Below are 14,490 nucleotides of genomic sequence, written 5' to 3' on the forward strand. Positions count from 1 at the left end.
GAAGTCATATACATGGTAACTGCAATGTTAATTTCCGACAAAACTGTTGTTTCTGCTCTCTCTCACTCACCTTCTCTCTCTCTCTCTCTCTCTCTCTCTCTCTCTCTCTCTCTCTCTCTCTCTCTCTCTCTCTCCAGCCCCCCCTCTCATATCTCTCGCTCTCTCCCCTCTTATGTTTCTACCAGGGGTTTCTACATTTAGAAGCGAACGAGAAAGGCGCGCGAAAGGTTTTTGTACAGGCACAGCAAAGGACAGCTCATCTCTTGTAAACAAGGGTCCTTTGCAAACCGGCGCATGATTTGGTTTTTTTTTTCTTGCTACGCCAACAGGGTGCTGATTGTCAAAACATCATTGTCTTCTTGAAATGGTAGTGTGCCAAGCTTTCTTCGATACCTTCATAGTTTTTATCTAAAGATGTGCCTTGCTGTTTGAGCTTTTAAGATGTCTCTGCGTTTAAGCTGCTCGCTCATTCAGCTAATTCTCTTGTATGCTGGTTGCTGGATCGGTGTTTTGACTAATATGGATCTGTAAAGACAGAACTTGAATCGCTTTGAAAAGTACACGTTTTCCATTAGTTGTTTGTTTTCCAAATATACTCCCAAACCTGTCTTTGTCCATGTTTATCTAATTTCTATTGCATTGCATAACTGCGTCGTTAGAGTACATTCATTTGATCTAAAACCAGATATGAAATACAGTGCAATTGTCTCTTTAAATCGTCTGCTGATTTTTTGCGCATGCAGGCAGACATGGTGCAAAGTGAAAGGGCCGCACAAATATTGCTGCACATTTTCAGCAGGGGGACAGGGCTTTTTTTTTTAGGTTAACTCCTCGATAGTAGCAATTAAACTAGGGCTGTCCCAAACGACTAATTTCCTCCCGATTAGTCAGCCGACTGTTTTTACGATTAGTCAATCTAGTATTTAAAAAAAAAAAAAAAAAAATTAATAATGAAATTTTTGTTGAAGCTTATCAATTCCCCAAAAACATTTTGGAACACCTAAATTCTTTATTAACATATACATAAATAACATAAATATCAATAATAAATCACAAACAATCAGGTCAAATGCTGCTGGCATTAACTAGTGCAAAAATTTAAACGGAAACACTGTGACTTCACCTTTTTAACAGGAGTCAAAACAATTCTTACTCTTTTTGTGGTATGTCTATATTGTTCTAAATGATATAATGAATTGCAATGGGCCTCATGTCCCGGACAATCATTTTCAGAATACTTTGTGTGAGAGTTCAGATGCTCTTTCTGGTGTGCATTCCGCATTTTTGGGAGGGGAAAAAACGTTAAATTTTTGTTTGTTTTAACCTGAAAATAGATAAAGCAGAGGGCACACTGAAATATTACCACAATTATTTTGAATGAAAGGCACACATAGTCATAGTAACAAAAAATAAATATATAGTATTAATTTTATAGTATACTACTATATGTATATACACAATAATACTTTATAATATTGAGTAACTAACATTAGTGCAGTCATGGATTATAGTAAGCAGGCCAGTGCTGCGTTTCCATATATATTTTTATTATATTATGTATATACAGGATATATACTAGTATGTGTGTGTATGTGTATATATATATATATATATATTTTTTTTTTTTTTTATTATATTATGTATATACAGGATATATACTAGTATGTGTGTATGTATATATATATATATTAGGGCTGTCCCAAACGACTAAATTTCTCCCGATTAGTCAGCCGACTATTTTTACGATTAGTCGACTAATCTAATTAATAATTTTTTTTTTATTTTTTTATTTTTTTTTTTAAATTTACCAATTTAGCAATGAAATTTTTGTTGACGCTTATCAATTCACAAAAAAACATATTGGAACACTCAAATTATTTATTAAAGTACAAATAAACACGTAAATAACAATAATAAATCACGAATAAACAATGAGTTCAAATGCTGATAGAATTAACTAGTGTAGCATCCCGATTGAAAAGATGGTCTCTTAAACTGATGGTTTACAACTTTTATTCCATCCTTGATGTAAACACACTGTAAGAGCTACGGTGCACACAAATAAAGCAACACAATTAGAAATTAACAAAAACTTTTCACCTTTTTCCTTTGAAACCTTATTTATATATCAATGAATTGCCTATATGAATTGCCTTTACCTTAACTTATTACCTTATCATTGACAATCTCTCCCTTGAGTGCAATCACTGTATATACTGTATATATTTATGACCTTTTAACCTTATATAATTTTCTATACCATAAAATAAACCATAACATGAAATAAACCTTTCAATTAGCATTAAGAACAATACTAATAGCACTAATAGGCCCATTGTCAATGAAACATTATTATTTAGTAAGGCGACAGCACCCTCTGGTGTACAAAAAATGAAAGAAAAAAAAATTTAAAACTGCGTCAAGGCGCTTGAGGCGTTCATTCACGGCCGACGTGCAGCCAAGCTTGGCATTGAAGAGACAGGACAGAAGAGTGTACTCTCCTTTGTTTCTTTGAAATAAGGCAATGTTTTGGACACTGGTGCGCTTTTTTTGGCTTTGTGCCGCTTTCCCCGCTTGCAAACAGAGCATCCGACATTCTAACTTTCCACGCATATATTTTTTAAACCCTTCATTAACCGTCGACGGGATGTTGTGCTCGTAGACGGATTTACGTCATCGATGACGTCGACTATGTCGACTAGTCGGGACAGCTCTAATATATATATACATAAATATATACATACAATCTGCATGCTGTGCACAGAGATGTTGAGATCTACAGCTTTCGGGAGCAGCAGCAGAGTAGATTAAAAACGTGAAGTACGTGAGGAAAAAACAATGATGCACGTCGATACTATCGTACGACGCACATGAGGGCAACTTTAATTGGAAAAAAAACGTTAGAAAGTTGTATTGACTTACAGTCCGCTAGCTTGTTTCTTGTCTTCCAAAATAGGGAATGGGACGTACTACGTCATTGTTTGGACGCGCCTCCATGCTGGCAATATGATTCACTTCCGGTTCGGCAGACTCAATGCGGATTGTAACGTGTGGTCGTGCTAAGCTAACTCTTTCGGTGTTTTAGAAAGAAAATATGGGTGCTTATTGTTGCGTTACCGGGTGCAACAGCGTCTCCTACGACAAAAAAAGGGGCTAGGAAAAATGGACTCACTTTTCACCGTTTTCCTGCATGGAGGACCAAATATCAGATCACGAAGGTACGACAGATGGCTGGATTGCAGCGGTTCGTCGGAAAAGCATTTCTTATGATCATATTTCTGCTGGAATGAGAATGTGTTCCTGTCATCTCTACTCTGTAAGTTGAACGATTTATCCGTTTTGGTTTCAATACGTTTTTTTTATTTTTTTTACCGTTGTGTAAATCTGCCTCGGTAGCAATGCTAACCTACTCCTCCTTCTCACCTATCTGTTGTGTTACTAGGTAAACCTGCTGACAAGACATCCAGATTGGTCACCATCTCTCTTCTTGGATCATTTGACAAAGAAAATTTGTTCAGTGGAGTGGTTCCATTTGTCCTGTGTCGGACTCAAACAAGCCCCTGCAGCAGACGCCATCTGGGTCTGCCCTTCTTGTCGATGAACTGCAGGCTTTAAACTTGTGAAAATGCAACAACTTTAATGCACATATTTATTCTGACTGGCTATTTAACTATGGCCAGTGACGTGTTTTTTTGTTTTTTTTAACCACTTTGCCAAAGACACGTTTCATTGTAATGTTGAATTTATATATTCTATTATTATTTTTAATTTATAATATTCTTATTTGCTCTAATGTAGACTTTAGACTGTCAATTCAAATAGTGTTGGAAAAGTTGCAATACCTAAAATAGAAATGCAAGAACTGTAAAGTACATATTTATACACCTTTATTTACCTAAGGCCACTGGATGTTTTTTAACTGCTTTGAAAAATACAGGTTTTGTTGTGATCTTGTATTTATATGGTATATAGCTTTTTATAATGTATTATATTATGTATTATAATATTTGCTGCCCCCTGCCAGAGTGTGGGCCATTTTGTACTAAAATGGTTTTAAACTGTCAGTTCAAATACTGTGTTGGAGACTAGTACTTGCAATACTTAAAATGGAAATGCAAGAACTTTAAAGCACATATTTATCCTGTCTGGCAATTTACCCAAGGCCAGTAAATAGTGTTTTAAACTACTTTGACAAAGACACGTTTATTGTGATCTTGTATTTGTGTATTACTTATAATTTATTATATAATATTTGCTGCCACCGTCAGAGGGTGGGCCTTGTTTGCACTAATTTAAAGATATTAAACTGTCAATTCAAATATCGTATTGGAGAAATTGCATTACTTGAAATAAATCTATTGCAATTTATCAGTCCCAGTTTTTGTCTACAACACTGTCCAAAAATTGTCAATGCATACTCCAAATAGAATAACAAAATTAAGTCACCTGACTTTGTAATTATTACACCTGTTTATTATGAAGACCTGAAGTAAACAACAAGCAGTTACAGTTTGTCAAGAAGTTGTTCAAGTCATGTTTTGGTATTCATATTTTATTGACTTTTCACAACAACACTTGGGCTCGTGTTTGTAAGAGCAGAGCAAACTGAAGTTTCAGCGTGCACTCTTCGCCTTTCCGACCTCTCATAACGCTCCGATGTGGTGCGCTTGACCTCAGAATAACCCAAGAAGAGATATGGTGACCAATCGGGATGTGTTGTCAGCATTTCATATGCAGGTTTTCCTAGGAACATAACAGGTAGGTGAGGAGGAGGAGTAGGTTAGCATTGCTACCGAGGCAGATTTACACAATGGTAAAAAAAAACAAAAAAAAACGTATTGAAACCAAAACGGATAAATCGTTCAACTTACAAGAGTAGAGATGACGGGAACACACTCTCATTCCAGCAGAAATATGATCATAAGAAATGCTTTTCCGACGAACCACTGCAATCCAGCCATCTGTCGTACCTTCGTGATCTGATATTTGGTCCTCCATGCAGGAAAACGGTGAAAAGTGAGTCCATTTTTCCTAACCCCTTTTTTTGTCGTAGGAGACGCTGTTGCACCCGGTAACGCAACAATAAGCACCCATATTTTCTTTCTAAAACACCGAAAGAGTTAGCTTAGCACGACCACACGTTACAATCCGCATTGAGTCTGCCGAACCGGAAGTGAATCGTATTGCCAGCATGGGGGCGCGTCCAAACAATGACGTAGTACGTCCCATTCCCTATTACACCTGGGTGATGGCGCTTCAAGTGTTCGTTCATAGCCGACGTGCTACCATGGTATGCGAGCGCAGCTTAGCAAAGAGTACACACAGTGGCACCCTCCATAATTTCCCTGAAATAATTCCAGGCTCTGGCCATTCTGGTTCATTTTTTTGGCTTTATGCCGCTTGCATCGCGAGCGCCCGCCATTCTAAACTTTATCCGCATGTAATATTTTTTTTTAACCCGTCATTACCCGTCGACGGTATGTTTTGCCCGTTGACGCATTTACAGTACGTCATCGATGACGTCGACAACGTTGACTAGTCGGGACAGCTCTAAATTAAACTGACTTGCATCCCTCTAAACCAGTGGTTCTTAACCTTGCTAAAGGTACCGAACCCCATGAGTTCCACGTGTGCATTTACCAAACCCTTCGGAATTTAATAATGAAACTTTTTTTTTCCTCCCCCAATTTCCCCCAATTCAAACTGATATAGCTATGCAAATTCCCCTGTAAATTTATTTAAATTTCAAATTTACTAAAAATAAATTTGTTTTGCAATATTTTCACGTTGGAAAATAAAATTTCATGTCTACATTCTTTTATTTATTTCATTTTTAACCTGTGCTGTTCAGCTGCTTAGATATGGAGAATAGGAATCAGAGTGTCCTTATGGTATGAACAGTTTTAATGTATCAAATGGGACTTTGATATACTCCCATTGTGGTTGTTCATCATGTCTAGATTCTCATTTTATGGTAGCATTTTCATGGTGTAAAATGTGATGCAAATGTGATTTTTTTTTTTTTTTTTTTTTTTAATCTCCGCATTGCATGCTGCCTGTTGGTCTGTTATACTTCCTCATACCAAGTGTGAGTCAACCTTCCACTGAGCAAACCAGTTTCTCCTCCTATTAGATATAGGGATAGGAGTTGAAAGAAATGGAATAAAGCTTGTAAATTGGAGGTAACCCAGTCCAAAACCTAGTCTAAAATGACACTTGGCCTTTATTATGAAAATATGGCCGTGTGTCTTAACCTTCACTGAACCCCTTGGGTTCCATCGAACCCAGGTTAAGAACCACTGCTCAAAACTATTTGCATGAATGATTCCATAGTAAATGTATCAACACTTCATTAAATGTTGGTCATGACGGTCATTTTGTGTCCCAGCAAGGTGGTGCATCAGTTCACAAAACAGTTCTCATAAAGGTGTGCTTGAGTAGTTTTTGTGTTGAAGGTCCTGATTGGTCTAAAGTCGACACAACCTTGAACTGAACCCCATCCAACACTTTTTGGATGAACTTAATCCTAGATTAAGGTCTAACCCTTGAGAATTAGTGTTATGTTGAAAGGAATTGTCACTTTAAAGGAGTCATAATGCCCCTAATTACCTTCAGACAAGAGTTATGCCTGAAATGTACAGGCAAAAATGCCCCATCTATAGTTGCGCACTTTACAAATCTTTCTTGGGCAACTGTGTCACAACATTTTGGTCCATTTAGTCATGTTATCTCGTCTTATTTGACTTTTAGCATAATGGATTTTTTTACATACACGTCTCTGTAGGCCATCACACTGAAATAAGTGTTGACGTAAGGCACTTAAGCGATTGACCTTCTTGTGTTCCACTACCTGTAGTGCCCAGGTAAAAAACCTTATGGAGGAAATGGGTGATAATGCAAACAGATAAGCACTGTGGTACCTGTTGACCACAGACAGAACCTGCTAAATCAGGACCTGATGACACAGTGCTCCATCAATACTTGCCTCAATGACACCCACAAGGCATTGAGGCCTTATCTGCTATGGCCCCTGCTTAGCATTCACGCTATTCCCGCAAACAATGCCACCTCTTCCCGTTCAGTGGATCTGTGACTGACAGTGGGTGTTGGTGCACTTGTGTCTGACTTCAGCCACTATCTGACACGGTGCTGTTTATCCAGTCTAGATCTCCCCACCAAGACAAAATAATGGGCGTGTGGCTTCCTAAACACTTCCCATGTTGTTTGTCTTACTGGACTTTAATAATGGACCTGCTTCTCCTTTCTGCTAGTTGGTTTCCTCCTAAGAACTATCCATAGTGGGAGGTCAGGGCAAAAAAAGTTGTCCCAAAAACTGAGCAAGCTTTGCAGAAGCAATCCTTGGTCAGCGTGTATATGCATTACAGATCGACCGATATGGGTTTTTCAGGACCGGTACCGATTATTAGTAGTTAGAGGGGCTGATAACCGTTTTTGGAGCCGATATTCATTTGCAGTAAAATTGTAAAAATTGGCATAAAAAAATTGAATAATGCAAACACTGAACTTAATTTAAATGCCTTACAGCATGTTTATCGAATCACACAAATAGAAAATAATAGGGGGTAGAGTAGTTCAATGGAAGAATAGTCGTTCTCTAACCCAGAGGTTGTGGGTCCAATTCTCCGCCCTGATGACCTTGTCTAAGTATCCTTGAGCAAGATACTAAACCCAATGTTGGTTCTGGTGCTCCGTGAAGTTATTGTGTGAAGCACTTTGGGGGCCCTAAAAAGGTGAAAAGTCGCAATACAAGTGTAACTCCATTTCCCATTACCATTTAACCAATCAGAGGACGGGGTAAATACTATTGCAGGAGACGGCAGGCAGGAGAAAGACCCACGACTGCATCTGAAATAACAGTTTCCAAATAATTTCCAAACATCGGTGGCGATAATCGGTTACAAGACTTAAGACTAAACTATTAGTAAAATTAGTGCTGTCAAATTTATCGCGTTAACGGGCGGTAATTAATTTTTTTAAATTAATCACGTTAAAATATTTGATGCATTTAAAGCATTCGCGGAATGACCCGCTCATGCATTGCCTTAAACAATCACGCCGTTTTTTTGCTCATTGAGAGGCAGAGAAACACGAGGGGACACAGGCGTTCATTGGACCACACCTTTATTGGCATAAGCTTTGGCAACTCTTTCCCAACAAACGTAACTATTGTGGCGAGCAACGTGGGGATGAATGACAGGAGATTATCTTTTTCTTAACACGCTTCTTTTAACACAACGCAGAACATATACCATTTGCAGCCACCACTGACAGTCATGGTTGCTTCCCATCATGCATTTGGGCGGAACAGTTAAGTCGCTACAGTAGTATCATTTAGTGAAAACACAACAAAAATAATATTCCTATCTCTCAAAAAAATAATGTTCACAAAAAGAAAAGCGCTCAATGCAAAGAGAACTGGCATTCCCAATCAAAATAGCTATGCAAAATACACATAAAACTTACTCAGACTTTGCCTTGGCTAGATCTCCAATTAATTTAAAATTTGCAATTGACACCTTGTGGTGTATTTCAATCACAACCTTACGTAGTTAAAGACACTGTGGAAGAATGGCAGGGAGCCCATGTGACGTCTCGGTCGGCGACGTCAACAATGGGGAGCTATTAGTTTATTTTTTGATTGAAAATTTTACTAATTTTATTTACGAAAACAATAAGAGGGGTTTTAATGTAAAAATATAAAATGACTATAACTTGTAGTCACATTTATCTTTTGAGAACTACAAGTCTTTCTATCGGTGGATCGCTTTAACAGAATGTTAATAATGTTAATGCCATCTTGTAGATTTATTGTTATAATAAACAAATGCAGTACTTATGTACAGTAAGTTGAATGTATATATCAGTCTTGTGTCTCATCTTTCCATTCCAACAGTAATTTACAGAAAAAAATTGCATATTTTAGAGATGGTTTGAATTGCGATTAGTTACGATTAATTAATTTTTAAGCTGTGATCAACTCGATTAAAGCTTTTAACCGTTTGACAGCCCTAATTAAAATACATGTAAACACCAAAGTCTGACAGTGTTAAACCTTTACATGTTTGGGTCAGCACACCCAGTCTGGTCAGTTGGAAACCAAATGCCTCGTGTGTGTTTACACTTCAGCTAGCGAACAGGTGGAGTGGCAGAAAGATTGCTGTTTTTGGACTTAAAGGGACATTGTGGCAGTAATGGAAAGTTTTGCTGTAGCACACAGCCACATAATAATCAATATTAGGGCCTATGATGGACGAGTGACTGAACAACGTTGCTCCTGAGTCATGATGAAGCTTTGTTTTCTTTGTACCGTAATTTATTTTCGGCATTGTGTGAATGAGTCAGATGACATCAAAAGTTCATTGTTGTAATTGTCATTAATGGAATAGCTTGATAAAACAATATTAACTTTTACTTTTTTTGTGAGCAGCTAATTCCATTTGTATAATAGGTCATAAAGTTGTCTCAATCTGTTTCAATGAACTAATATCACAGCAGATAATCTAGGAATCCAATGCCTTTATGATGGTGCCTGTGAAGCAGAGCCATAATTAAGGTCCTCTAATAAGCCCCTATGATCAACATGGCCCTCTTGCCCGCTGTTATTTATGAATGGCAGATTTTGACAAGGGGCAGTTCAGGTGGGGACTGGGGAGTCACTGATTACGTGATACCAGGATACGAGGAATGTGGGCAGGACTGCCTGTTCACTTTTACCTCCCAAACCAAAAAACTTGAGTGCCAAGCATCATAACGCTACTTCTTTATGTGGCGAGGAGGAGAAAGGGTGGTGCAGGCGCACAGATAGTGGTGATGTTTGATCTGAAGGTCGCCAGCCTCTTGCTGGTGTTGAGAGATATTTGGCAGATGAGGCAGTCTCTTATTTAATAACATGAAGGGGAAGCGGACCTTTTTCTCATAATTAGGCCTAATTACACAGTAGGTGTGGACAGACAGCCCAAGAAGAGACAAACTGCCTTTATCCAGAGACTTAGAATCGGATTACCCAGAGCTGTCTTATCTGTTACAGGTAGTAGGAGCTTCAAACCCTCCTCTGATGCTCTCTGCCCCTTTCTGACATATTAGGTGAATATCTTTAATGAGATGTGCAAAAAAATCAGATGTGCTGTATATTTATATATTATTAAATAATAATTGAGCTTCAAAATGATGGATGTCAAGGTAACAACTTGGGCTACAGTTGCAGTTGTAAAGTTACTTTCCATTCAAATTTTTATAGGTGTATCTTACATTCTGAGGGTTTACAAATAGAGCTGAGTGAAATCCTACTACCTTTTGGTTTGTGTTTGAGTATTTAGGTTTGTGGGTGACTGGAGCTGGCACCACAATATGGTCATTGTTCATCGACGCTCAGCAAATGGAAATGCTGACGCCTGATTAAACAGAAGAAGCAGTCCACCGGGAAGTCACGGCAGGGGAAAGTGGCCATTGTACTCATCTTATGAACAAAGTTTGGTTTGGCAGCTCACAGCCCTTCACAGTGACACCACCATTGCTGTCCCCTGCTGTTGTTTTTTGAAAGGGAACAGGACTTGCTAGTGGAAAGTTGAACCCCCTGGTTTTTAGTCAGTAAAAACAAGCTGCTCTGTCCATGAGTCACACCTACACATTTGGCCTTCAGTAAGAAGGACAATGAGTAAAACTTAATCCACCTGTTATCATGATGAGCCTCCCCCGTCACACACTCCCGGAGACACTCGACTTTGGCTCGGAATGCAGATTTAACCACCCATTAGCTTAAACAACAGACCCTCACAAAAACACTATTGTTGTTTTTGCCATTTTCTTCATACCACTCTAAAACAAGTTTGTACAGTTGTTGATCGAAACTTTACTTTAGTCAGAAAGGGCAATTACGGTACAATTGGTTTGTTGAGACTATATCAGTGGAGAGATCCGTACATGTTATTACAATATTTTGGTCTACATGTAGTTACAGTGAACATCAGCAAGATGACATAAAAGTGTCAGCTCTTACATGTGCCTCTAAAAATGAGACTACTGCATCTGTTTATTGTATTTAAGCTGTCACAAAGTGTGATTTATGTTATATTGAGTAATAGATGCGTTGTTCTATAGACTGGAAAGCGGATGTAGACAATAACTAGAGCCTTTGCAGCAGATGGCTGCAGGGTTTGTAGTCACTCATAAGGAAAATAAAGACAGTGTGAGAAAACTGTCTGGAGTGATTTTTTTTTTTTTTTTTTTTTTTTAAATATTGCTCCAACTGTCTGCTTGTGTGTGTTGGTGTCAGCTTGTTAGCAGTTTGCACCCATTTTCCCTCTCGCAACCTTACCTAACTCAGGCCCCATGTAACTGTTCAAAAATAAATAAATAAATAAATATTGTGTTGGCCCGGATATAAGACGGCCCTGATTATGAGACGACCCCCTCTTTTTCAAGACTCAAGTTTAAAAAAAGACTTTTTGAACACCAAATTACTTTTTATACAGAAAATAATTACAGTACATCTGAAACAAATGATTATAACAATATATTTGAGAGATAAAGCATGTTATTTTGCCTCATTCAAATCTTAATATCTGAACATTTAAATATGTAAACTAAAGTGCAATCACATTCGTAAATGAATGGCTTCTGGTTTTTGAAATGTAAATAAACCAATCTTTTGTGATAAAACAACAAAATGGCAATAACTGCATTAACCATCAAAGCGAAGTCTAACTGTAACTCTAGTCTTGAAACAAATCTGAATAAGGAAAAACATTGCAATAAAATAATGCAAACTGGTTAAACTTGAGAGTAGCTGAGATCTGTCATGACAGAACATCGCTTCAATAATATCTGGCGCCATCTAGCATCGTGAATGGGTATAATGTCTAGACCGCGAATATAAGACGACCCCCACTTTTTCAGTCTTATTTCAATGCAAAAAAACACCGTCTTATATTCGGGCCAATACGGTAATTTTACCAGCAATAATACTTGAAATTTATGTTTTCCTTTTTCAGGCAACAGGCCATGGTTTTGCTCGGACTTCGTGAACTTTGATGATGTCTCGGTCAGCTCCGTCCCCAATCTACACCCTGAGGGGTTCCAGTGGGCCCTTCAACACCCTCCACTTCTTTTGCGATCGAGGGGACACTCCCCTCCTCTTCTCTGGGTAATATATTTAATGCATTTCATATAATGAAAAAATAATGGAGGATTTTTTTTGTGTATCAGTTTTATTAGTTATCCTCAAACTCAAACTATTGAAAATAGCCAGAAATTGACAATGTATGAAGCAGTTACAGTGCCTTGCAAAAGTATTCGGCCCCTTTGAACCTTGCAACCTTTCGCCACATTTCAGGCTTCAAACATAAAGATATAAAATTTTAATTTTTTTGTCAAGAATCAACAACAAGTGGGACACAATCGTGAAGTGGAACAAAATTTATTGGATAATTTAAACTTTTTTAACAAATAAAAAATTGAAAAGTGGGGCGTGCAATATTATTCGGCCCCCTTGTGTTAATACTTTGTAGCGCCACCTTTTGCTCCAATTACAGCTGCAAGTCGCTTGGGGTATGTTTCTATCAGTTTTGCACATCGAAAGACTGACATTCTTGCCCATTCTTCCTTGCAAAACAGCTCGAGCTCAGTGAGGTTGGATGGAGAGTGTTTGTGAACAGCAGTCTTCAGCTCTTTCCACAGATTCTCGATTGGATTTAGGTCTGGACTTTGACTTGGCCATTCTAACACCTGGATGCGCTTATTTTTTAACCATTCCATTGTAGATTTGGCTTTATGTTTTGGATCATTGTCCTGTTGGAAGATAAATCTCCGTCCCAGTCTCAGGTCTTGTGCAGATACCAACAGGTTTTCTTCCAGAATGTTCCTGTATTTGGCTGCATCCATCTTCCCGTCAATTTTAACCATCTTCCCTGTCCCTGCTGAAGAAAAGCAGGCCCAAACCATGATGCTGCCACCACCATGTGTGACAGTGGGGATGGTGTGTTCAGGGTGATGAGCTGTGTTGCTTTTACGCCAAACATATCGTTTTGCATTGTGGCCAAAAAGTTCAATTTTGGTTTCATCTGACCAGAGCACCTTCTTCCACATGTTTGGCGTGTCTCCCAGGTGGCTTGTGGCAAACTTTAAACGAGACTTTTTATGGATATCTTTGAGAAATGGCTTTCTTCTTGCCACTCTTCCATAAAGGCCAGATTTGTGCAGTGTACGACTGATTGTTGTCCTATGGACAGACTCTCCCACCTCAGCTGTAGATCTCTGCAGTTCATCCAGAGTGATCATGGGCCTCTTGGCTGCATCTCTGATCAGTTTTCTCCTTGTTTGAGAAGAAAGTTTGGAAGGACGGCCGAGTCTTGGTAGATTTGCAGTGGTCTGATGCTCCTTCCATTTCAATATGATGGCTTGCACAGTGCTCCTTGAGATGTTTAAAGCTTGGGAAATCTTTTTGTATCCAAATCCGGCTTTAAACTTCTCCACAACAGTATCTCGGACCTGCCTGGTGTGTTCCTTGGTTTTCATAATGCTCTCTGCACTTTAAACAGAACCCTGAGACTATCACAGAGCAGGTGCATTTATATGGAGACTTGATTACATACAGGTGGATTCTATTTATCATCATCGGTCATTTAGGACAACATTGGATCATTCAGAGATCCTCACTGAACTTCTGGAGTGAGTTTGCTGCACTGAAAGTAAAGGGGCCGAATAATATTGCACGCCCCACTTTTCAGTTTTTTATTTGTTAAAAAAGTTTAAATTATCCAATAAATGTTGTTCCACTTCACGATTGTGTCCCACTTCTTGTTGATTCTTGACAAAAAAAATTAAATTTCATATCTTTATGTTTGAAGCCTGAAATGTGGCGAAAGGTTGCAAGATTCAAGGGGGCCGAATACTTTTGCAAGGCACTGTACTACCAAAGCATTTGTAATTGCAATCATTTTCTGGGAGAAATTGAGCATTATCTGACAGAATTGCAGGGGTGCCAATACTTTTGGCCAGCACTGTATATGTATGTTTATTTAATTATTTTCAATTTTTCAGATCTGGGAAAGGTGCTATCCATGTGTGGAATTTGATAAACAGGAGGCCAGAGAGAATTATACAAGGTCATTCTGGGAGTTCCGTTATCTGGATCAACACACTTCCCTGGGAAGATACACTCATTAGGTAAGTATGCTTTCGATGCTGATTCTGGTTGCCTTCCGATAATCGATGAAATGTCTGTCAGTCTTCTTTTTCTCTTGATTCATAAGCCAGGGAAGAGATATGAAGGTCTGTCTTTGGGATTTGAGTCAAGGTCGTAGTGAGCTGTTGGACTCTCTAAGTACAGGAAGTGTTGGATTCTGTCAGTGTTCCTTACTGGAGACAGGGCAGAGGAGCTGCCTACTAGCTTTTGCAGGACAAGATACTGAAGAGGTGAGAGCTCATGCCTGGGAAACAACACGCAATAGCTATTTGCACGTTTCACTTTTT

At 38.5% G+C, this 14,490-nt stretch overlaps 1 protein-coding gene across 1 annotated transcript in view; it reads left to right on the plus strand.

Annotated features, from left to right (window-relative positions):
• Nucleotides 1-270: 270 nt before the first annotated feature.
• Nucleotides 271-14,490, plus strand: part of gnb1l (guanine nucleotide binding protein (G protein), beta polypeptide 1-like) — a 40,158-nt gene continuing 25,938 nt past the window's right edge. The window contains exons 1-4 of the mRNA XM_057832757.1: nucleotides 271-367; nucleotides 12,012-12,163; nucleotides 14,059-14,184; nucleotides 14,271-14,433. Of these exons, the coding sequence (XP_057688740.1) occupies nucleotides 12,051-12,163; nucleotides 14,059-14,184; nucleotides 14,271-14,433 (402 nt within the window). The 5' untranslated portion in view covers nucleotides 271-367; nucleotides 12,012-12,050. The remainder of the gene's footprint in view (nucleotides 368-12,011; nucleotides 12,164-14,058; nucleotides 14,185-14,270; nucleotides 14,434-14,490) is intronic.

This window comes from Corythoichthys intestinalis, chromosome 3 (genome assembly GCF_030265065.1).
Source record: "Corythoichthys intestinalis isolate RoL2023-P3 chromosome 3, ASM3026506v1, whole genome shotgun sequence".
Taxonomy (NCBI): domain Eukaryota; kingdom Metazoa; phylum Chordata; class Actinopteri; order Syngnathiformes; family Syngnathidae; genus Corythoichthys; species Corythoichthys intestinalis.